Raw genomic sequence first — 23,708 nt, 5'->3', positions numbered from 1 at the left:
AGGGGGGTTTCCAGGCTCGGCAGGACAGTAGTGCAAGGTCAAAAAGGAAGGCGTGAGGGGGCTGTGGGACACAGTGCAGCGGACGGGATTGGCTTTCAGCAGCCGCAGGGGGAGCCAAGTTCAGAGCCAGCCGGAGGTGGTTGGCCATCAGTGGAGCAATTAGGCAGGAAGCCAGGGAGTGGCACAGGGTCTGGGGTTTTGACAGAGCACAGCCTGGCTGGGACGGACTGTCAGTGCTCTGGATAAGGAGCGTGCAACGGGTCAGCTCTGGGTGGGCTGCTGGTGCCTTGAGCGTGGACCCCACCAGCCTTCTCTGCCACAGAAACAGAGCCTGATGCTCACAGCTCCCCGTGTCACAGGGAATTCTGCCCCTGCGGGAGCTCCTGCTCTCAGGGGTCTCTCACACCACCTGCCGAACCCAGCCCAGCCCTGCCCAACCGCATACCTTGCTGCCTGCTCCCGGGGTACCACTCATTGGGTGACTACGGCGCCCTCGGACCTGGGCAGTGGGTGGAAGCCAAGCCCCAACCCTGCTCCTCCCCTTCTGCCTTAGGCTCCGCCCCTGAAACCAAGCCCCTCCCCATCCTTCTGGCCACATGGGCTCTGTCTACGCTCTCTGAGCTTCATTTGCATATTTCTGGCACAAGAAGCCGCGAGTGTAGACATAGCCATGCAGGGCCAGGGCTGCCATGCTGGGGTCCCAGCCTGGCCCTCCCTGGCAGCCAGGGTTGCCACGGCCCCACCCTTTGGTGGTGGAGTGCGTGGGCCGTTGTGGGAAGGCCGTGCCTTCCTTTGCCTACATTACCGGCCGCCCTTGCTCCCTGGCTGCCAGCTACATTCAACCTACGTCCATCCCCAGCCTCCATGCCTGCTCCCAGCGCTCTGCCCCAGAGACAGCCGTGGGCCCACCACGCTGCCACTGAGCCACCCTAGCTCTTGTGCCCCTCGCCCACGGCCGCAGGGAAGGGGGAAGCCAGCTTGCCCCCACAACTGCTAGGAGTGTGGGGAGAGGCGGCTTCCCCAAGCCAGCACCCAAACAGAGCCAGCCTCCCCGTCCTCAGAACATCCCCGCTGGTCTCCTCTCCTGCCTATTTCACTCCAGCCCCCACCGCTCCCCCCCCAGGGAATCACCAAGTGGGCCAGGTGCCCGGGGGATTAGAACCTAGCACCGCCCTGCGCCCAGCCTGACGGCCAGCCGCCAATCAGGAAAGGGGCTGACGGCCAGCCGCCAATCAGGAAAGGGGCTGATGGCCAGCCGCCAATCAGGAAAGGGGCTGATGGCCAGCCGCCAATCACCACCCTCGCTTCCAGGCAAGACACGACCCCCCCGACACACACCCCTCTCACACGTACACGAGTCAGATCTTCAGCCGCAGGCTGCCCTGGAGCCCTGCCCACGCGCTGAGCAACGCGCCCGTAACCCGGAGCCAAGCCCCAACGTGTGAGGGCCCCGCCCCCGCAGCCCCCACTGCACAGCGCACCAGAATGGGGAGCCGCGACAGGAGGCGGCCCCTGCAGGCTGCCTGTCTGCGCCGAGTGTCCCAGTGACACTGTGCACCACCGCAAATCACACCAGCTACCGGCAGGCTGCCCCACCGTGCCACGCCACCGGACTCTGCCCGGGCTTGGCTGAGCGTGAGGCCACCCAATGCCAGCTGGAGCTAGCATGACGAGCGCCATCGGTCCAGGCGGGACACCAGCCTGGCAGAAAACGTCTCCCGCACAGATGGCACCGGGCACGAAGGGCCAGATTTTGAGGGGGGGGGGGACGCCACGTGCCCACTGAAATCAAGGTGGGCTCGGGGCCTACACAGCTTTACGATCTGGCCCTAAGGGAGCAGCTCGCACGAGCGCAGCGAAGCAGCAAACCGGGAGCCCTGGCGTCTACGAGCGCAGCTCTGAGCTCGAGCCAGCTGACATGGTCCCACAGGTGGGAGAGGAACGAGCCTGGGGCTCCTGCTCTCCTGGAGGGCTCAGGGTGGCAAACCTACAGCTTGCTACCCGGCTGGGCACTGCTCTCAGATACCCCGTGGCGGGGAGGAGGCTCCGGGCCAGGCCCACGGTTCTGCCGGGAGGAACGCCAGGCAGCGGGTCCTAGGGGGCCACCTGCTGTGCAGGATCCCCCGCCGCGCACACGAGGTGCTTGAGGCAGCGACGGAGGCGTGTGGAGACGTTCTAGAGGGGCTCATCTCTCGCCCACATGGCGCGCCGCCGCACGAGGCCAGCACCGCCCGGCGCACGGGGGGGCATCTCCTTCACCCAGCGAGCGGCCTTTCCCCTAGACACGCTCATGGCACCCGGTGCAGGGAGACGAGCCGGGCAGGCCTCAGTTAAAAGCCGAGGGAGCTGCCGGCGGGAGGGGACTGTGACAGCAGAGAAGGGGGCCACGCAGCATCAGAGACGCTCCCCCCAAACCGCCAGGCCCTACGCACCCAGCCAGACCAGGCTGACGGAAGGTGCCTCACACCGAGGGCGCAGCACGGACGGGGGAAAAGGCCCCGCTGGCCCTGAGCCAGGCTTCGGCCTGCTCCAAGACCAGGCTGGGCGTGAGGTGAGGCAGGTGGCGTCCCTGCTGGGCCTAGCTATGGGCTCTGGAGCTGGGAGGCCTGCGCTGCTGCCAGGTCTCCAGCGGTCCTGCTGCTTCTAGCTACGTCGCCTGCCTTCCGGCGCCACAAGATTCAGTGCCCCAGGGCAGCACTGCAGAGGCAGCACCTACTCTGCCAGGCGCTGGGGGAGGGGGCTCCTTACTGGGCCTGGCGCAGGCGCCCCCGGGGTGTGATCCTTGCTCTTGGATCGGAGATGAGCTGCTGAGCCCCCGCCCTGGCAGAGAGAGGGGCTAATGCCACTCCCCATCCTGCGGAACAGGGGCCCTCGGCAACGCCGCTCCTACAACCGCAGAGGATCCGGCTTCAGACCTGCTGCTTCCTCCGGCTCAGCGAAGGCGTTTCCTCTCCCCGCGCTGGGCCTGCAGCTTCCTCCTCGGCTGCGGCCTCCCCGGCCCAGAAATCGGCTGCCCTTGTCAGGGCCGGAGCGTCTCAGGTCAGCGCTGTGGGAAACGTGCCAGCCCCTCTGTGACAAGTCCAGCCCTTCGCTCGGCGGGGGGAGCTCCCTCGGTACCCGGCCCAGCAGAACAGCATCACCGGGCGACGGGCCACTCCCGACGGAGAAGAGCCCCAAGCCTGTCTGAGCTAAAGCCGTGCCGGGCTGGGCCCGAGGGGAAAATCAAATCAACTCCTTTGCCACGTCCAGTCAGGCTGCAGCCCGGCGCGACTGTCAGCACGAGCCAGGCCTCCCGCAGGGCAACGCACTTCGTTCGGAGAAAGGGGCTGAGAGAGAGAGCTCGTCAGCAGCAAAGGATTGTGGGTTGGCAAAAACCCCTTCTCTTTCGTCCCAGCCTAGGCGGCCGCAGGACTCCACTCACTCCTCCCTGGACAGCAGCTTTCGCCTCCTGACTGGGGGCAGCTTCCCGGGTCCTGGCTAGCAGACGTCCGCCGGCGGAGCGCCTCCCGACGGGCCCGGGGGAGCACAGAGCCGTCCACACGCTCTGGGGCACGGGCAGGATTCACCAGCATCCCCGCTACGAAGAACTAGTGAGACGGCAAGAACTAGCAGCCAGGGTCCCCTGCCCCCGGCACCGTCACGTAGGGAGAAAAGAAGCCGGGTCCCTCGAAGCAAACCTGATCGATACCTGCGGCGCCGGAGGGCCAGCGGCTCCGGGACCTCCCATGACTCAGCCGTCCCACGGGCTGTTCTCTTGTGAGTCCGTTTGGGTCTTAGTTTGGTCTCTGGGGAGGAAGGCCACACGCACACACACGTCCACGGGTCTCTTCCTCCGCCGCCCCGCTCATGTTGCTGCCGCCGCCTCCTGCGGCGCCTCGTCCTCGTAGTCGGAGAGGTAGGACTCCATGCTCTGCCGGGCGAGCAGCTCTCTCCTGGCCTGCAGGCGCTCGCACCTGGGGCAGCAGCCCGATTTGAAGCAGCACTTGTGATAGCAGGCCTTGCACTCTGAGGGAGGGAGAGAGAAAGCAGCACCGTGAGCATGGCAGAGACTTCGCCACGGCCCAGGTACCCCCTTTCCGACCCAACCCAACCGGGGGGGGGACCCCGTCACGGACCGGGAAGGAGGGGAGGGCACCAACAGCTCGGCTGATCACATCTCCGGGGTGACAATTCCGACTGGGTGGCTCTGCCGTGGCTCTTAAAGAGGAAGCTTTTTGGAGGAGGAAGGGCGTCCCCATGGGGTTGGAAGCCAAGGCCTTTGGGGCCCTTCGCTGAGTTTCGGACGGTCGGTCCCTTTCCTGGGGCGTCTCATCCCTTTCCCAAAGGCTTCCCGCCCTGCCAAGGAAAAGGTGGCCCCGACCGAAGGCCATCACGGAAAACCCGCGTGGCAAGAGAGTCTCTTTTTGAAGAGAACGCCGTGGTTGTGAAGCCGAGGGCGGCTGGCCGGCCGGCTCAGGAGAGCGGGGCCTGGATCCGGGGCTGTCCCGCGATCGGCACAGTCTGGCTGTGACCAAAAGCCGTTCTCGCCTACGCAGCTCGGGGGCGTCAAGAGACCGACGGGATCGTGTCAAGCCTGCGCCACGTGGCCAAAACGTGGTGGTTCCCACACACCCGGGGGGGCCCCTCAAAGGCAGCGAAGTCAGAGGGGTTGTGCAGGCTCCACATACATGTCCCGCATCGGATCTGGTTTTGTGTTGGAGGGCAGGCTGCAGCCAGGGCACCTCCACTTATCCTGCTGCTCGTCTGTGCAAGAGTAAACGGGGCGGCGAGCCCACAGCGCCAGCCCCTTCCTCCTGCACCAAATTCGCTTCAGCGGAGACAGGGGCCAGGCCCAGCTCTCTCCCAGGGCCGGTGACGGCTCCCGGCACCTCGGACGCCAGCGTCTCACCTTCACACGTCCTGCACTTGTTCAGTTCGAAGGGGAAGATGACGTCGTCCTCCTTTTGACAGAACTCGCAGATGAAGCCTTTGGCCTGGCACAGCTGTAACGACAGAAGGGAGAGGAGTGAAGGAGAAACGCCCTGGGGGGTGACGCCGATGCGCCTGATTTCCCTGGTGAAGGCTGACGCCCTGTGCTCGGTGGCAGCATGGCCCAGGAGCGCCGTGGAAATCGGCACCGCCTTCCCCACCAGCTTCTTGTGTCTCTGATCAGCTCCCCCTGCACATGAGGCTTGGTGGGACACGTCCCACGAGATTCCAACCTTCCCACGGGGCTGGAGCCATTGTCTGTTTTAGACACCACAGGCCAGAAGCGGTCCAGCACAGGCAGCCTGTCTGCTGGGTGGAGGTGTACAGGATCCAGGCGTTACGTCTGACTGACTACACACGTATCAGCAAATGCTTCAGGGCAACACCTACGCCTTGCTGGGTACGTGGGCGGTGCCAGAGCACAATCTGTGCCACCACAATACAACGTAAGTAACCGCGGTTGTACCAACACACCCCCACAGCAGTGTCGTCTGCACAGGCGGCCGCACACACACAACGCTGCTCAACCTGTGACAGTCCAGGTGTTTTGTCCCCTCTGGACTTCCCAGTAAGCCTTGGGAGTTCCATGAGAAGGCCCCTCTGTCAGCAGGCAGCTTTTTGGTGCCAACGGCAGCCCCTCGAGTCTTTTCCCCCAAATACAGGCCCCCGGCTGTGACTGGCATCGCTGCCCCTGCACAGCTGGAACTCACGGAGACTCCTTTGGGACGGTTTGGAAGCGGAGTTACCAATCACAGCAGGTTTTCACACAGACAATCAAGGCCAGATCTACCCTACAAAACCCACTTGGACCAGTTACAATCCAGTTGTCAAGGACCGTTTAAACGCGGTGTTGAAGCAAAAACACGCTCCTCTCTGGTTAGGCGGCTAACAACTGATTGCTTTATTGATCAGTAAAGCAAAGTGAGCCAAACGTGGTCCGAGCAAAGTCGGGCCCAGTAAAGCTGCTTAATACAATCAATCCTAGTATCTTTATACCCTTAACCAAACAGTCTGACGTCAGGGCATCCAATTACAGAAATAATCAATTAAACTAGGAAAAACAAAGCCTTATCAACAAGATGGTGGACAGGTACGAGGGAGTGCATCTCCTGTCCCAACCAGCCCAATTAACACATTCCAATAGCACATCTGTCTTGGCCTGGCGCATGGGGTGATAGAAAGTTCACTCTGGCCTACGTGCAAAGACAAAAAGCTGAAATGGTTTCTGTTATACAAGATGGCTTCTAGCTAAACCTAAAATAGCTTCTACAGCGGTCTCAACTCAGGTGGACATGGGACCCAAATTGGCTAGAGTCCTGGAGCAGTCTTGGCTGCCGCATGGCTTAGGGACATGGTTAGGTCCCGTCTACACTAAACAGCACAACTGGATTCTAACCACCTCCACAGTGTTGTAGCCAGCTCCCCATTGGGGTGGTTTTTCAGCGTAGCTCAGCCTTGAGGGAGGCAGCGAAGCCAAATGTTACATCTCTAGCCCTGCTGGACTCCAAACCTCACCTCCTCCCTCTCTGACTGGGTTTAATTTAGTCTCTTAAAATCTGATTTACTAGCAAAAAGAACAGTTAAATTAAGCAGAAATGCCGCACCCCCCTCTACTGGATCAGCAAAAATAGAGTGAGTCAAAACCCGAAAAGGTTAGAGGGGAAAACCACAATTCAGGGGACACGCTCCTGCCCCCCAAATGCCTCTTCCCCTGCAGGCCGGAGCAACCCTTCCGACTTCCGTTTGTTCTACGGAGTCACAGCTGCCGGGATTTCCTCGCACAGACATGCTGTCTGAATCCAGGGTTGCTGCATCTCCACGCGTAGCTAGAGGGACTGTTTGTGAGATTGCCCATTTCTAGCTCGTTTGCGATGGAATGGGGGGGATGCCCAACTGTTTGGGGCGCCCGGGGCATTTGGGGGCACAGTTCTGCACACAGGATTCGCATCCAGGCCAGTATCCCAATAACGCTCGCATCGAATGCTGCAAAGGAAGGGGCAGGAATCTTTGCAGCAGGTAGCTATCCAGGCAAGTTGAGTAGCCAGGGCCCTGGTGCCAGTGACTGTGGATCTCTTAACCACTCCTCACAGGGTGCTGTCTGCCAAAAGGGAGGCAGCCTGTATGCTCCACACCATTGTTATGACGATGCAGCACCCTCCGGCGGAGGATCTCAAAGCCAAGCCTCTACCACTCCCCTGCAAATAAGGAAGTGGCTTGTGGGGAAACTGAGGCACGGAAGTGGGACCCAACTTGTCCCAAGTCAGGCAGCGAATCAGTGGCAGCGTTGGAAACAGGACCCGGGAGTCCTAACGCTCAGTGCCCCCCTCGAAGCACCAGTCACGGTGCCTCTGCCCTGAACATGGCGAAGCACAAGCACATCCCAGCGCGCTGCAGGGGGCCTACGGCCCATTTTGATACCGTGGGAAGGGAGACGGCCAACGGGTGCCAGGCAGGGAGTGGGAACATGCAGCTAAATCCCAAGGTATCGGCCCTCGGCAGGTGTTCCCAAGATCCGCTGCTGCCTTTATAAAGCCGGGTGCCTCGCCAGGGACAGTAACATCTGATCCAGCCATAACAATCAACATGGTAGTTACCCACCATGCATCTCTCAACGTGCAGGGTGCCGGCCTTGAGCAGCTCCAGCAGGCAGGGAGCTAACTCCCCCTTCTTCGTGGCAGTCAGGTCGTTTAAGGAGTAGAGGTGGAGGTCCTCGGTCAGATGCCCTGGCACCGTGTCGAAGGAGTCCAGCAGCCTGCAGGGACGGAGACACCGGTGCTGAGAGCCAAGCGAGGACTCTGCAGAGCTGGGAACTACGGCAGCTCTGCGGGGCCAATGACACTGTGCGAGCCCCTGCTCTGCCTTCCCGCCCCATCCAGGCATGGTCACCTCTAGAGCAGGGGTGGGCAAAGGGGCCTCCGCTGGCCTGATCCGGCCCGTGGACACCCTGCCACCCCCAGATCAATCAGGGCCTAGGGACGGGGGAGCGCGCTAGGTCTCCTCCCACCATCAGGGGCGCAGGTACACTAGAGAGAGACACCAGCTGTTCAGAACAGCTGGCAGTTCGGGGCGGGGGGGGGGGACTTCACATGCTCCCCCACGCCCAGGCCAATCAAGGTCTGTGGGTGGGGGAGCACAGACGTGTCTTGGCCCCGCCCCTTCTGCCTGAGGCCCCACCCCTTGCGGAGCAGCCCAGGGTCACTTCAAAAATGTGTCAAGTGGCCTCCTTTCTAAAATGATTGCCCAGCCCTGCTCTAGAGCCCGCTGCCGGGCCGGAGCGCTTTCACTGCTGCGCCCTGTCCTAGCCCAGCAGGCTCTGTCCCAGCTCACACCTGCCCCCCGCTCGGCTGTGGGTCCCCTCTAGGGCAGCGTGCACCTCCCACAGCAGAGGGGAGGAGCGGGCGCGACAGCGTCTCGTCTGGAGGAGGGCGGGACCGGCAGCTGCGGACGAGGCAGCGAGAAGGTCCCCGGAAGGCAGCGAGCGGCAGGGAGAAAGCAGCTGCCCTCCCGCCTCTACAGGGCCAGGGGCCACAGCAGCAAAGCGAGGGAGGCTCCCAGACAGCAGCGCCTGCTACGCCGAGGCACGCGGCTGCCCGAGCCGCCTGAGGACCTCCCCTCGCAGAACCTGAGCGCTCCCGGGGCCTGGTGGTTTTAGGAAACCGTGGGCCAGTTGCTGGGCCTGCACTCCTTGTGCCAAGCAAGGGGGAGGCCGCGGCGCTCACGGCCCTCTCCCAGCCCCGCCTCCGGCATCGCCAGCCAGAGGGGATGGCTACAGCGCAAGGCGGCACCACGAAGGTCGCAGCGCCTTGGAAAGCGGGATCCCAAAGGGATCAGACGCAGTCCAGGGTCAGGACCAAGCGCCCCTCTTTCCCCAACAAGCATCAGCGGAAGCTGATCTCCCGCCCAACCTCCGGCCCCCTCTGTGCTTGGTCTGCTCTCAGAGTGCGGCATGCACCCAAGCAGCTAGCTGGCCTGCCACAGCACTGGGGCAGGGGGTGATCTTGGATGCCTCTGAACATTTTGCCGTGACCCTGGAAGTTTTCCTCCCTCCCTCCCCCTGCCACCGCCCCCCGCAGAGGTCTGGGCAGCAGCGCACACGTGGCTGCCAAGAGACAGCCAGCCACGAGCGTCTGAAACGGATGCAAGCCACGCTCCGGTTGGATCCCCAGTTCTCACTCTTTGGCTAGCCGGCAGGTCTTAAACATGTTCTTCAGGTGAAACAGCTGGATTCTCAAGAGCTGGGGGGAAACAAACACACACACACACACACAAAGTGTTAAGCAAAGTGAACGGCAGGCCTCAGCCAAACCCACTCCAGTCTGCTCCCGCCCATGCTGCTGCGACATGTTTCTGCTGCCAACCAGCTTCGAGTTCCCTGGCACTGAAGCAGTTAAACGGCTCGGCCAACACCGGGAGGGCTAACAACCCTCATGCTTCAAGGCACAAACTGCGGTGCAGCTGGAGGTCAGGAAGAAATTCCTCTCCACCCCGTACTACCGTACGGTGAACAAGCCGTGCATTGGAAACGCGCATTATGGGGGTTGTAAGCCGCTCGCAAACATCTGCCCATCAGCCAGGCTAAGCTTAGGAGAAGGCTGGGCCCCAAGAAGTAACATTCTCTTCCCTCCTTAGTTCAGACTCTGGAATGTCAGATCCCCTGCTAGATCAGAGACTACAAGGAATGACCATCCGGCAGGTTTTGCCAACAGGGAGTCCCCTGGGGGTTGCATTTCCACTGACTAGAGCCCAGGCCTGGGTGTCAGGACTACTGGCTTGTATTTCCAGTTCTGCTACCAGCCTGCTGGGCAACCTCACCCTGTGCCTCAGTTTCCCCAGCTGTAGACTAGACAATACCCCTCCACCTTTGTAATAGGCTGTGTAATCTATGGACAAGATGCCTATAGAGAAGGGTAAAGCAGCAGCAGCAGCTGAGTTTTCTGGCCCACTAATGAAGGCAGAGCAGGAAATAGCATGGCCCCCCACAAGAAACTCCACTCTGCCAGTCTTACTCCCTGCTCCATGGATCACTGGGGGGGGAGTGATACCTGCCTCCCAGGAAGAAGGCTGAAGCCCTCGGTCTTCTTGGGAAAACACGACTCTAGGCAGCACCCCCAGTTCTTGGGTAGGGTCCTGGCCACCACCCTATTGCCCAGTGCAGCCAACTCTGCGCCCAGGGCTCTGTTCCCAGCCCTGCACACGGGGCCCCAGCTGCCGCTAGGCCTGCACCCGGGGTCCTGGCCACCACCCTATTGCCCAGTGCAGCCAACTCTGCGCCCAGGGCTCTGTTCCCAGCCCTGCACCCGGGGTCCTGGCTCCCACCGTCCCTGTGCCCAGGGACTCAGCTCCTGGCTGCCCTGGCATGCAGAGTGCCAGTCTTGGCCCCCTTTCCCGTCCGTGTCCCCTCCCTGCCGAGCCACGGCCCTGCTCCTGGCTGGGGGGGGGGGGGGTAGAGCAGGAGTCAAGTGGGGGAGAGGTGAAAAATTTAGGATGGGACCACTGGCTTTCAGCACCGGCGCGGCGCATGAGGCAGAGCCTTACCCTGACTTGATTCAGGGCCTTCACCTTCCGGTACAGAGGGGCGTTGAGGTCCTGCACGCTGAAGAGCGGGTCGCTCCAGATCTTGCTCAGCAGGTCCCGGGAGAAGTTGCTGACGTAGTACTTGCCGAAGTCCCACTTACGCAGGATGCGGCTGGGAATCACCATCTGGGCGTTCTCGTGGCAGCACTGGCAGAAGAACTTGCCCAGGTACTCGCAGTACCGCAGCCGCTTGATGTAGTCTGCCCGACGGGAGAGGGAGTTAAACCTCGGCGCCGGCGCCACACCGGAGCCAGACGCCCGCGTCCGATCGGCGGCACGGCGCGCAGCCGGCTAGTGCCCGACACGGGCGGGTGAGGCATCTGCAGACACTACAGGTGTGTCTACACTGCCCACGGCTGGCCCCTGTCAGCGGACTGGGGCTCAGGCTCCCAAAGTTTGGGCTCCAGCCTGAACCTCTACACTGCATCTAGCAGCTCCGTAACCCGAGCCTGATTTGGCTGCGGAGGGCAGGTTAACTGCAGTGTGGACATATCCTCAAGGTCCTGGCATGGGAACACCCTCTCCTGCCCAGGGTAGGGATGTAAAATCCTGTTTCATTAAACAGTTCAACTTTGTGTTTAACCAGTTAACTAACTAAAGGGGGGGGCTGGGCAGGGGGGAGCCGTTCTAGACCAGCCGCTGCTTGCGGCATGCCTGGGTCGGGCCTGCCGTGGATGGGGGTTGCTCCAGCTGCAGTCCCCACCAATTAATGGTAACCAGTGAACCTCACCCGTTAAGGGTTAACCTTGCACATTCCTAGCCCAGAGCAATGCATGCTGGGATCTGTAGTCCCCCAGGAGTCCGTGGCAGCCCAGATCTGCCTATATATCGCATGCAGCCACCCCGCTATTGAGTTCAGACAAGCAATTACTTGAGAGGCGTCTGCTGGGAACGCGCAGCCGGCAAATGCTGTTTCAATGCAGCGGTCGGCAAGGGGCCCAAGAGCCGCGTCGCTCGTGGGATCCAGATGGAACAGCCCCGCGTGAACTCAAGAGCAACGCTCGGGTCCAGCTCCAATTGCAGAGCAGACGCCAGCGCAAATGGACCGATCCCAATGAGCGAAGCCTCCCACCCCGCCACCTACTTGAGTCTGCCCAGCGATGGGACCAGGGACTTTAATGCCATCAGAGGGCAGATTGGCCAGCCCTTGCCTGCCCTGACCCCACGGCCTCCTGGAGGGGCAGATCCGTTCCCTGGGAGATGCTGGGATTCCCCGAGACCTTTCCCACTCGGCTTATCCAGAGCGCCCCGCCCAGTTCTGGGAGAACACGAAATCCGGCTCACTGGAGCCCAGCCCTCCCTTCTAATCCGGGCACAGCGCAGGGGGGTCTTCACTGGCATCAACGAAGTGACACAGGGGGCTCAGGGGTAGGGGGCAGGGTGCCCCTGGGTCCCAAATCACCACCTTACATCAGACGAGCCACATCGGGGAGGGGGAACCTAGCAGGCTCTGAGCGCTCCCCTGCCCCTTGCTGGGGAGACAGCAGCCCAGCAAAGCACAGCCTGGAGGCCTTTCCCCTGCTGCTCTGATTGGCCGAAATCATGGCCAATAGGAGCAGCAGGGGGCAGTGTCTGGACGCCGCAGGGAACAGGGGAGCTGCACCAGGTAAGCCCAGACCCCCCCCATCGCCAGCCATCACCCAGACACCCCCACCCTAATCTCCAACTGCTCCTGCACTTCCCTGCCTGCCCAGCCCCACACTCCGCTCCTGCACCCTACCATCCTCCCTCCCACACCTCACACCGAAGATTTTTGGCCCCACCTCCGAGCCTGGGGGCCCACAAAAATCTACTAGCCCGGCTCTGGTGTGCGAGGCGAACGTGGGGAGTGTCCTTCTGCTTCTCAGTCGGGGGCCACACTGGTGAGGCTTTTTTGGGGGGGGGGGGGGGCTTCTCGCTTGTGTGCAGCCCCCGACTGATTTTCCTGAGTCAGCGGCCCCCAGCCCAAGCAACGTATCCTAAACCAGCCTCACACCTGCCCCTTGCATTCTGCACTGCCTCCCCCCTGCAACTGGCTGGCTGATCTCGTGAGCCGGTCCCCGTACGGATCACGAGCTGTCCTTAGGCTTGTGAGCCAAGCTGCCAACTTAGCGCCCGCTCCTCTTCTTCGTGACCTACATGTTACCACCAAGACCACTGGGCAGTCAGGCCCTGCCCATCGTGCAGCCGCTTCCCTGCGTCCGTTTGCTTTTACTGGTCAGGCCAGGCCTGCAGAGAAAGCTGCCCCGGCGTCCCAGGTACCCACGCGGAGATCCCCACCATCCCTCCCAGCTCATTGGTTCCTCCTTTGTATCGCCCCCTCCTGCCAGGTTTACACCCTGCACCCCGTGTTTACAGCCGTCAGAGCTCCCGCACTTACCAGGGTCGGTCCGGATGCCGCAGCCTGCGCACCGGTAATTCTGCTTGGCTACAGCCACCTTCCTCCTGCCCCAGGACAAGGCGTGTGTTAGAACGGCCCCCTCCGGATCTCCCCCGGCGCTGCAGGGCAGAGGGCCCCAGGGCCTCACTTCTCACCCAGCAGCGGGGTGCCAAGCGGATTGGCGAGGTAAGTGTAGCGGGCAAGGGGAGCTGTGTTTGCTCTGTGCCTATACGGCCCCTAGCGCCACAGGGGCTACAATGACACAGACCAACCACGAGCCGGGTGGCTGGATCGGCCTGGAAGCAGGACTTGGCGACAGCTGCAAAAGCTGGAGCCCAGCTGCTGGCAAAGGGGATGAACACGGCTCCATCTTTGGGGGGGAGGCGGTAGCACCCACCGCAGCTGCCTACACCGGCTTGTGCCCCCGGGACCCCAGCGCTTCCCGCGGGCCCCTGGGACAAACCTGACGCGCGAGGAGGCGGCAGCCACTCGACACCGGCAAAGAGCGCAAGGCAGCAAAACAGCAGGCCCCCAGCGCCCGTGCCAGGGAAGAGCCACATCTGCCTTGCACTGCACAGACCTCAGCCCAGCTAGGACGGCAGCCGGGATGCAGCAGCCCCATCCTGTGGGCCCTTTCGGCACCCAGCACCAGCCTGCCAGCAGCAGGGGCCTGCACTCACGGGGCCCTTTAACAACCGCGCTCAGGGCCGGTTCTCACGGCTGGTAGATTTTTGGAGGTTCTACAGTAATTCTACCACAGAGCACTGAGTGCACGGGGACGGGGGAGGACAGGCTTGGGTGCCTAGCGGTTAGTGTCATGCCAAGCAGGGCTCAATTCTCAGCCCTGGTCTGATACAACCGGCTTGGAAGGGGCAGAGCTGTGATCTCCCAGAGGCGGCCGCAGCTGACGTGGAGTGTGTCGTCCTGGCCTTCCCATGGGGAAGGTGCAGAATCAGAGGGGAGGTGAAGGGGAGAAGCCGAGAAGGGGATCTTCGGGGCATGGAGTCTCTGCGATCACACAGGGGTGGGGCAGACCCAAGGGGCTCCCACGCCCGCGGCAACCCACGCGGCTCCTTACGTCGGGGCAGGGTGAATGTTGAAGATGATCTGTGGCCGCGGAGGGGCCCACTCCAGGTTCCCGCGGACCCGGATTCGGAGCTTGTAGATGTCGGCGTGCTCCCCGTCGTCGGGCGAGATGGGCAGGGAGTCCGGAATTGGCAGGAGCTGCAAGCGGCGGGCGAGAGGGTCAGGTGCTGTACTATACTGTGGAGGCATATGACTGTCTACCCTGCCGGGCCACTCCAGTGCCGCCCCCGGGCAAGCTGCCCACGTGCCAGCCCTGAACCCACTTCTCCAGGGGTCATCTGGAGACCAGAATTCCCATCTGATCCCAGTGCTCTGCTGCACCATGCAGCACTGCTCGGCCCTCCGCGCCCCCCACCCCACCCTTGCAGGTCCAAGGATCTTGCAGCTCATCTCCAGAGGTGCCTAGATCCTCTGAGGAAATTTGGGGGGGGCCTGTGCTCTGCATGAGTCCTGATTATTCAACCCTGTCTGCTCCTCCCCTCCCTACTCTCCTTCACATACTCCACATGGCCTGGGATCTGGGTGAGTTTCTAGTTAACCCCCGTGCCAATGTTCTCTGTGCCCTTGTGTAGCTGCTCAGGGGAGCTTCTACTGCTGCCCAGCTCACGCACAGAGCGCCCACAGCTAGGTGTGTTTCTCCTGCTGGTGCACATTCACACATGCTTTGGTGCACAGAAAAAAAAATATTCCGCACATGGCTGGAAAAGATTCACGGGAACATTGGCTGGGAGTCCAGACTGAGAGGCTACATGGGGAAGCTTGCACAGCACTTGCTAATACTACACCGGCTCCAGCGGCCACATTCCTTAGCCGGGAGGGCGTTCGCTTCTCGACAGACCAGGGTGCAGTCTTCTCAGCAGGGGGCCCAAGCAGCAACCACAACGAAGTCTGTTCAGCGGAGCCTCCCATGACCCCTGCCGAGCCATGCGGCACCCCAGTGCGGGGCAGCCACAGGCAGGCCACCCTGGGTCCATGCCACTGGCGGGGGCGGAAGATAGCACACTCCATGGCTCGTGCCCCACACACGCTCCCCACAGGAGCTTTCGGGAGAGCTGCCTTCTCTTACACCACTGGGGACGCCCAACGAGCTTTTGGGGAGACCCCCTGAGACCTGACAAACAGTCAAAGTGTTGCCTAGGCAACGCCCCCAGGCCGCTGGGGAAGGCGGAGGGCCATGGCACATGACTCCAGGCTGCTTCTCCCGGATCTTGGCCGGGCTCCCCCCCATCCTCCTGCCCCCCATTCAAGTGCCAGGACAACGGGGGCCAGCAGAGAACCCAGCACCCGCGGGGCAGCACGGCAGCCTGGCTCCCAGCTCTGGGAGAGCCGGGCCTTCCCTGCATCCGAGGCGGGGGGTCAGGCTACGGCCCTGCATTCAGGACAGGCAGGGCGCACCGCAGAGAAGAGCTTCGTGCGACGGGTTCCCCAGCTCCTCGGGGTGGTGGGTTCTCTGCTCGCCCCCTTTACACGAACCTTGCCCTCGCACACCCAGCCGTGCCCCAGTGCGACTGCCCCCCGCAGGGCCCCTCTCCCCGCGCCTACCTTCTGGGGGGCGTCCTGCTCGGGCACGAGCCAGTCCAGTTCGGAAGCAGCCGGGAGCTGCATCCCTTCAAACTGCTTCAGCAGGCCCATGGCCACGGCCTCGGCCGAGTTCGAGTGGAGGAAGGAGTGGGATCTGCAGAGCACGAGAGGCCCATCAGCACCAGTCAGAGACAGACAGACCAGGATATCCAGGCTTTAGCGCCCTGACTGGCGACCCTCCCGGCCCCACGCCTGCGCCCGCCACGCCTCGGCCTAGAACAGTCCCAAGCCAGGCCCACAACCCACACGCGGGCATCGCTTCTCCCATGCTGCGCCCGCCGGGGTGGGGCACCCCCAGGACGCAGCAACGGGGCCCAACACTTGGGGACGGGGCACCAGGGAGCGGTTTGGGCGGCAGAGAAGGGGGCGAGGCACCGGATTGGGGGGGAACAGCAATGAGACGGCAGCTTGGTCAAACACCGTCACCCACTCAACAGCGCCTCCGCCGGCTGGCTGAGCAGCAGCCCTGACGGGGGTCCTGTGCCGCCCAAGGGTTAACACCGGGAGATGCCTACCGGATCCCGTGGGCCTGGAGCAGTCCCCTGCCTGACAGTCTCCGCTGGTTGGGGACCCTCCAGCCCAGCCGGAGCAGCGTCTGCCCACGGCGGGCCCCCAGCCCAGCAGCACGTCACTCCAAGGGCAGGCCCAACCTGGCCAGAGCAGCCCGCCACCCCAGGGTAAGTGGTTAACCCGGGAAAGTAACGTTTACCTGCTTAACTGATTAAACAGGACTTCACAGCCCTAGCCAGCCCCTAATGGTAAAGATGGCAATTGGAACACAGGGTTTCGAGAGAGATGGTACAGGAGAGGGGCGGGGGGAGAGTAAGCTGCATGGCAGGTCTGCCTGGGCGTTGGTGGGGACAGGTGGGGAACGTATCTGTCCCCGTCGCCTCAGGCTCTCTTTCCGAATTCACCCTGGTTCCTATCCCCAGCGTCCGCCCCTGCTGACGGTCTCGGTTTATTGGTGGAGTCGGTGGCAGAAAAGGCCAATTCGTGTCTAATCTCTACGCCCGAGCCCGGGATCGGTCCCTCCTCAGGGAAGCCGCTCAGCTACCCAGCGCCAGCCCGAAGCGGAACCCGTTGAGCCCAGGCGAGGAGCCAAGACTGGCGCTCGGGGGGACACGTACGTGGATTCCGAGGAGAGGAACGACTTCCTGCTGCTCGCAGCCTCCCGCTTGATGTCCGCATCTGCATGGAGAACAGAGGGCGGCGCGGAGAGTTACTCTTGCTTTGAACAGAGGCCCATGAGTTTTGCATCGAAAGCCACCAGGCCGTGGTGAAAGCAGGTGAGCCTCAGCGCCTAGTTCTACCAGTGGCAGCAAGCAGCCGCTAGAAGGCCTGGGACGTGAGGGAGCCCGTCACTAGTCAATCTACAGAGGAGCGCTTGGACCCTGGGGCCGGGAGGCGACACTACAGCGGGGTTAGAGTGGAGACGCGCCCGTCAGTACAGGCCCACACGCTAGCGGCCAGCCGTTACACAGCGGGGAGAAATCCACACGCACACACACACACACGGGGGCGAGTGACGACGTTGAGTAGTGTATTAGATTTTGCACACGGTACTAACACTGCAAGGGACTGGCCACGGGAACTGGCCATTCGCCTCTGCTTTGCCGTTCAACTCCAGCCCGGCCCTTACGGCAATGGCTTGTCAGCAGCTAGGCCCGAGTCCCTCTCCCAGTGAGCGCACGCCGATGGCACAAAAACGTGGCAGGACAGGCGCCCAGGAACAAATGGGCCACAAGAAGGGATTGTTTTCCTCCCTACAGGGTTGCATCTGTGTATGTTGCTACCACACCACCCTGAACACAGACCCTTGGCTGGACTATTCCTTGGCCAGGATGACTGCTACTTATTCCCACCTGCTGTCTCCTTCCCTACAGCAGCACTTTCCCTGGCGAGGGACTTGGTCCACGACTAGCTGAGAGCCCATAATTATGCCCACTGGCTCCCTTGCATTCCTGGTTCTCTTCAGAGGCACCAAGAACTCGAGCAGCTGGTTTTGCTGCCTCCACAGAGTGGTCTCCTCACCTCAAAAAAGATATTTTGGCCTTGGAAAGGGTTCAGAAAAGGGCAAGTAAAAGGATTAGGGGTTTGGAACAGGTCCCATATGAGGAGAGGTTAAAGCAACTGGGACTTTTCAGTTTAGAAAAGAGGAGACTGAGGGGGGATATGATAGAGGTCTATAAAATCATGAGTGGTGTCGAGAGGGCGGATAAAGAAAAGTTATTTATTAGTTCCCATAACAGAAGAACTAGAGGACACCAAATGAAATTAATGGGTAGCAGGTTTAAAACGAATAAAAGAAAGTTCTTCTTCACACAGCGTGTAGTCAACCTGTGGAACTCCTTGCCAGAGGAGGCTGTGAAGGCTAGGACTATAACAGAGTTTATTTAAGCTAGATAATTTCATGGAGGTTAGGTCCATAAAAGGCTATTAGCCAGGGGATAGAAATGGTGTCCTTGGCCTCTGTTTGTCAGAGGCTGGAGAGGGATGGCAGGAGACAAATCGCTTGATCATTGTCTTCGGTCCACCCTCTCTGGGGCACCTGGTGCTGGCCACTGTCGGCAGACAGGATACTGGGCTAGATGGACCTTTGGTCTGACCCAGTACGGCTGTTCTTATGTTCTTAAACATGGGGGAACGTACTCGCTAGACGCTGGCACCTGTCGCACCCACTGCCCGGTATTAACACTGCAAGGGACTGTCTCCTCGCTATCGCAGCTGCGGGTGACTGGACAACGAGGCATTGACGGCAGCACAACTCCTCTGGGGTTTGCGCGCCAGCCTCAAGAAGGGGGCTGGTTAAGCAGCGCGACCCGGAGGATCAAATTCAATCCTGAGTTGGGTCCGAGTCTCACCAAGGCCACGAGAATAATCCTGCTCATGCCCAGACTGGATTTGGCCCCCTTGTCCTTGGAAACCCAACACATCCTTAAAACCACTGTTGACTTCTGCATCTCCTGTCTGCACTGTCCTGCCAAGCCCAGGAGCAGCCTGAGACTTGGCCTGCCGGGGGGGAGACACGCTGCCCTGAGGGTAGAAACCTGGGGTTTAGCACCCAAGACGTTACAGAAAAGGGGAGAAAATATTATAGAGCAAGGCAGGAAAAAGGCCATTCCTCAAAATCCAGCCAAGGTGCTAAGAGGAGGCCTACAGTGGCCGCTGAGACGGGCGAACGGGTGCATAGCTGTTGATTCAGCTCTTGGCGGGGCACTGAAACACACAAGCTGCTTGCTGATCACTGCAAGTCTCTTGTCAGTTTCAGTCCTCTGCTGCCAGACGCAGCAGGGAGGGCGGGATTCCCATGAGGCAGTGCCTGGCAGGCGCTTTCCAAAGCCGTTTTTATAGCCAGAGGGAACGACCACAAACTCCTGCCCTGGAATACTCACCACCTAAGACACAGGGAGCATCTCAGCCGGGGTTAAAGGCTGAGCTAAATCTTCAGTGCGTCTTCCAAGCCTCCTTCTAAACTTGAGTCAACAGGGAGTCCAGGACAGAGGATCAGCCATCAGGTGGGTCAGACTCAACCAGCACCAGGCAGTTGCCAGTTTGATGGCCACTGCCAGCAGCAGGGACATGGGGGCACCCCAGGACTAGGGGACCCGCCTTATCTCCAGCTCGGGCGGAAGGCAGGGAAGTTTGTAGGCGCATGGAAAGAGGACGAGGCTCTTCCCACCCAGCAGAACTGCGGACACGTGCAGCACTGGCCGCGCATCGCAGGCAGAGCGACCTGGGCCGGGCCAGCACAGACAGCCAGGGTGAGCAGCATCCAACAGGCACCTCGCAGGAGGGGTCAGATTGGAACCCTGTCTCCCCAGCTGCCAGAACGAGGACCTCCCCGAGCCCCTCTCCCAAAATGGTACCTTCCGACCTGTGTTTCCAATGCAAGTGACCTGCTTTGGGCACAGCCACCCGAAGGGCCTCTGCTCCCTACACAGGCCCGGCTGCCCGCGCCGCGTCAGTCCCGTCCCCTGCGGGAGCTGCCTCCCCGAGCACCCTGCTGGCAGAGCTAAGGGTCAAGCTTCCTGCGGGGCAGCATCCCACATTGCAGGAGGTCCCCAGCCCCCAGGAAGGAACCATGTGTTGCAGAGCTGCCCCAGCGAGGAAGGACGGGCACCCAGGACGCCCGAGTGGCCGAGCTTGCTGGGAAGGGCTACAGCCCGCTCAGAGCCACGGGGGTTAACAGAGCCGCTTGCTGGAAGGGACGTTACCGGGACACTTCCACATCCGCCTGGGCCAAAGCTAACCCATCGCGCCAGCCGCTTAAGGCTCCAGGACGCCTGCCTTCCGCTAGCGCTGCATGGCGGGGAAAAGCGCTCAGGACAGCGCTGTCCCTTTAAAAGGAAGGCCCCGGTGTTCTCCGCCTCTCACTGCGCAGGAGCATTCGGGGGCCACCCGGAGAAGCCTTTAGCGCCTCTGCTCAAGGGAGCTATTGTCCTGCATTCGCAGAGGGCTGGGGGGAGGGAGGGTAGCCCCCAGCTGGACTCTATGCAGCAGAGCAGGGTTTGGGGAACCTGCAGCCAGGGGCTGGATCTGCCCCCCAGCTTCCCTGGATCTGGCCCCTGGGGTTCCCTCCTAGCATTGGCAAGCTGGCGCTCCCGCCCTGCAGCCCCCCCTCCTACCCAGACCCCCGTACCCCCACTCCGCTTCTGCACCCTCCCAGACCCACCAACCCCCAACCCACTCCTGCACCCTTCTCCCGGCAGCCCCCTCCCACATCCTGAACTTCTCATCTCTGGCCCCACCCCAGAGTATGGGGTGGGGGGGGACACAAAAATCTACTAGCCTGGGGCCCCCCACGGCTGTGGTATGTGAGGGGTTTTTGTTTGTTTCTCACTAGTGTACGGCCCCGACTGATTTTTCGGTGGGTCAGCAGCCCCAGGCCCAAAGAAGGTTCCTCCTTGCAGGAGAGGGGTCTCATCTCATCTCGCAGGTTACAGCAGGTATGAGGCAGGGGCTGCAGCACGTTGAAACCGACCCATGGCGCGGCTGTGGGCCCACCAGGCGACGTGCCTCTGCGGATGTTCTAGGCATGGCACAATGTCCCACTCGCAGCCAGACTATTCCCCACCTGCCTGCATGAGTGGCCCGCTCCTTTGCCTTAGCCACACCGACGCCGCTATTCATCGTTCCCCAAGGCCCGGGAACGGAGCATGAGCTGAGAGATCCCGGAGAGCAGCTCGCAAGGAGCCGGCTACACGCACAGAGCCCTGGGACAGGAACCAGAGGAAGCATCGCAGCTGGTGTTTTGGTGTCGGGTCTGAAGCCGTCCCGCTGATGCAGGACTCAAGTGTTAGCAGCAGCTTCTGAGGCCTCCGCTCTCGCTGTGGGCCCGTGACACGCCCAGGTGACACACACGGACAAACAAGCACACACACATACATACACACGCACGCACGCGTGGCGCAGTGCAGTCTGGGATACTACCTGAAAACAAGGAAGCCATTGACACAGACAGGCCGTTCTGGGACATTTGAATCAGGTTAGATCCATCGTTACCATCTGCATAATATGGTGATGACAAAATATTGCACTTCAGTGCTGGGCCCAGCCACCGAGAAAGGGCACAAGCCCAGGGGGAAGAGAGCAGGGCCTGCCAGCACCCTCTGGGAGACGCCCCGGGACAGCTTCACGCACTCTCCTTGGACTGTAACCCGGAGCCCAACCTCCGAGCTACAGGCTGCCTCACCGCGGAGAGAGATGCAGGGTGACGGAGGGGCCTTTGGATCTCCCAGTATGCCTGCCATCAGCCCAGAGGAACACAGGAGAGTGCTTGGCAAATGCACCTTTAAAATCAGCCAGAGGGGGGCACCGCGGAGTTGCCAGGTGTGTATTTCTGCCAGATGCAGTGAGGGCCAGGGTGTGAAGCCAGGCCTCCTGCAGGGAGCGCTCTAGGCCACGGCACCTTGGAGGTCTGTATCCGAACACAGCCATCCCCCAGCTACAGCAAGCTGGGGCTTAGTGCCGGTGGCAGACAGCCCCAGGACAGCCTTGTGCCGTCCCTGGCCAGCAGGTGGGCATTTGAATGCCTCAGCCTGACCATTCCCAGCGTGCAGGCCTTTACTGGTGAAAGGGTCTCTGGGAGGAAGCCAGCAGTACAGCAACCGAAGGGCTGATGCAGCTCCCAGAGGCAAATCACTCAGCCTCCGCCTGCACACAAGGCCCCCTACCCAAAGGGGATCAGTTTCCCACAGTCAACATAGTGCTCCACGTGGCCCTGTCAAAACGCCAGGAGGCCTGCTCCTCCCTGGTATAGCGCTGCAGATGGCACAGCCGTCGCGCCGAGGAGGCGGCTGGCCCCATATCCCCATCTGGTGCAGCGGCTGCGGCTTACCTCTGATCTCGTACTCCTCCACGTCCTCCGCCGAGCCCGAGTCAGACAGCCACATGGAGTCCCGGGAGCTGAACTGCGACTCGCTGTCCGTAGCCACGAAGCCTGGAGGGGCAAACCCAGAAGGTCGGAGAGACGTGGCCGTGGCGCCCACAGAGTGTAAGAGTGACCTTGAACGGACAGAGGAGCCAGCCAGGGCAGGTCACATCGGGTGACGGGGGTGCCCAGAATGAAGTTACATCTGCACCTTGACACCGCCACGATAAACACACACAGACTCAGCGACAGCATGTCGCGCCCCCCCCCCTCTCTCTCTCTCTCTCTCTCTCTCTCTCTCTCTCTCTCTCTCTCTCTCTCACACACACACACACACACACACACACACACACACACACACACACACCAGTCTTTTCACACACTGGCCTGCTAAACCCAGGGTTGTGAGTTCAATCCTCAAGGAGGCCATTTAGGGATTTGGGGCAAAAAAATCTGTCAGGGATGGTACTTGGTCCTGCTGTGAAGGCAGGGGACTGGACTCAATGACCTTTCAAGGTCCCTTCCAGTTCTACGAGATAGGTAATCTCCATTCATTAAAAAAAAAAAAAAAGCCATGTCCACACTAGGAAATTACTTTGAAATTACTAAATTCGACTTAAGTCCCGATTTAACCAATTCCAACTCTCGTGTCCTCACCATGGGGAAGGCTCGACATGCGTCCAAGGCAGGCTCCATGGATGTGTTACCTCGGGCTCAGAACCCAGGCAGCTCTCTGGGAAACTGCGGGAGGCCTCCTGGAGGCCAATTAGTTCGAATTAGTGGCGCCGAAACGTCCACACACGTTATTTTGGACGTACAAGCTGGGAATTAGCGCGATTCCTCGTGACAAGGAGTACAGCGACGTTCGAATTCTGCGGCCCTTATTCCGGAATAACGGGCATGATAGTGCGCACGCACCGCTTCCTAATTCGAACGAGGGTGGAAGGGGGATATTTCGGACTAAGGTCCTCGGGCCGACCAGGGCTCAGAGACTAACAGATGTATTTGGGCGTGAGATTTTGTGGGTAAGAACCAGCTCATCACATGCCCCCAACAAACTGGGTTTTGCTCCCGAAAGCTTTCGCCCAAATAAATCGGTCACTCTCTGTGCCACCTGACTCCTTGTTGCACCTACTCAGAGCCAGCATAAGGGGCATTCCCACAGAGCATCTCAGCCGTCTGACGCCCACCGGTGGGCACAGGACTCGCCCTGGCTGGCGGAGCGGCCCTGCCCCCGAAAGCAGCACTCACTGTCGGAGCCCATCTCCCGGTAGGCAGGGAGCACGTCCTTGGTGCGGATCTGCAGGCGCCGGATGCGAATCTTCTGCTTGAGCTCCTGGATCTCCTTGTCGCTCTCCTCTTCGTCCTCCTCCAGCCGCCGGCTCATCACGTTGCATTTCATCAGCTCGATGGCGGCGATGAGCGACTCGGAGATGCTGAAGTGAGCGTTTTCCTGGGGGGGCAGAGGCCAAACCATTGCCAGAGAGCCTGGACCCTGAGGTCTCCCCCGCGCCGCATGACACCCCTACCTTGCAGTACAGAGCCGGCGACCCACCGTGGAGGGGGCCACAGGGGATCTCCCACAACAGGGGGAGACGTCATGCCCTACGGACGCCAAGGAATCCAGCCCCTGCAGTCGGGCCATGAGCCTTCTCAAGCCCAGAGCCCCGTGTGCGCGCCCTTTGGTAACGCTCTGCGCTCGCCTGGTTCTTTCTGGACGAGTGTTTGGGTTTACGTGATTCTTATGGGGACAGACGTTCTCAAACTGGT

The 23,708-nt window shown here is 61.2% G+C and overlaps 1 protein-coding gene across 4 annotated transcripts in view; it reads right to left on the bottom strand.

The window, feature by feature from the left end:
- Window positions 1-131: 131 nt before the first annotated feature.
- RUBCN (rubicon autophagy regulator) overlaps window positions 132-23,708 on the bottom strand; it is a 64,935-nt gene continuing 41,358 nt past the window's right edge. For 3 of the 4 annotated variants that reach the window (XM_075938196.1, XM_075938199.1, XM_075938198.1), the window contains 12 exons: window positions 23,190-23,391; window positions 21,906-22,007; window positions 20,999-21,073; window positions 16,696-16,756; window positions 15,530-15,662; window positions 13,980-14,125; window positions 12,902-12,966; window positions 10,504-10,742; window positions 9,142-9,203; window positions 7,567-7,720; window positions 4,889-4,982; window positions 132-4,005 (listed from right to left, as the gene is read on the bottom strand). In XM_075938196.1, the coding sequence (XP_075794311.1) occupies window positions 3,845-4,005; window positions 4,889-4,982; window positions 7,567-7,720; window positions 9,142-9,203; window positions 10,504-10,742; window positions 12,902-12,966; window positions 13,980-14,125; window positions 15,530-15,662; window positions 16,696-16,756; window positions 20,999-21,073; window positions 21,906-22,007; window positions 23,190-23,391 (1,494 nt within the window). In that variant the 3' untranslated portion in view covers window positions 132-3,844. The remainder of the gene's footprint in view (window positions 4,006-4,888; window positions 4,983-7,566; window positions 7,721-9,141; window positions 9,204-10,503; window positions 10,743-12,901; window positions 12,967-13,979; window positions 14,126-15,529; window positions 15,663-16,695; window positions 16,757-20,998; window positions 21,074-21,905; window positions 22,008-23,189; window positions 23,392-23,708) is intronic. The other variant, XM_075938197.1, reaches the window with a different exon arrangement.

The sequence above is a fragment of the Pelodiscus sinensis genome, chromosome 10 (assembly GCF_049634645.1).
Source record: "Pelodiscus sinensis isolate JC-2024 chromosome 10, ASM4963464v1, whole genome shotgun sequence".
Classification (NCBI taxonomy): Eukaryota; Metazoa; Chordata; order Testudines; family Trionychidae; genus Pelodiscus; species Pelodiscus sinensis.
The sequence above is the reverse complement of the archived record's forward strand: the minus strand, read 5'-3'. Positions and strand labels throughout refer to the sequence as shown.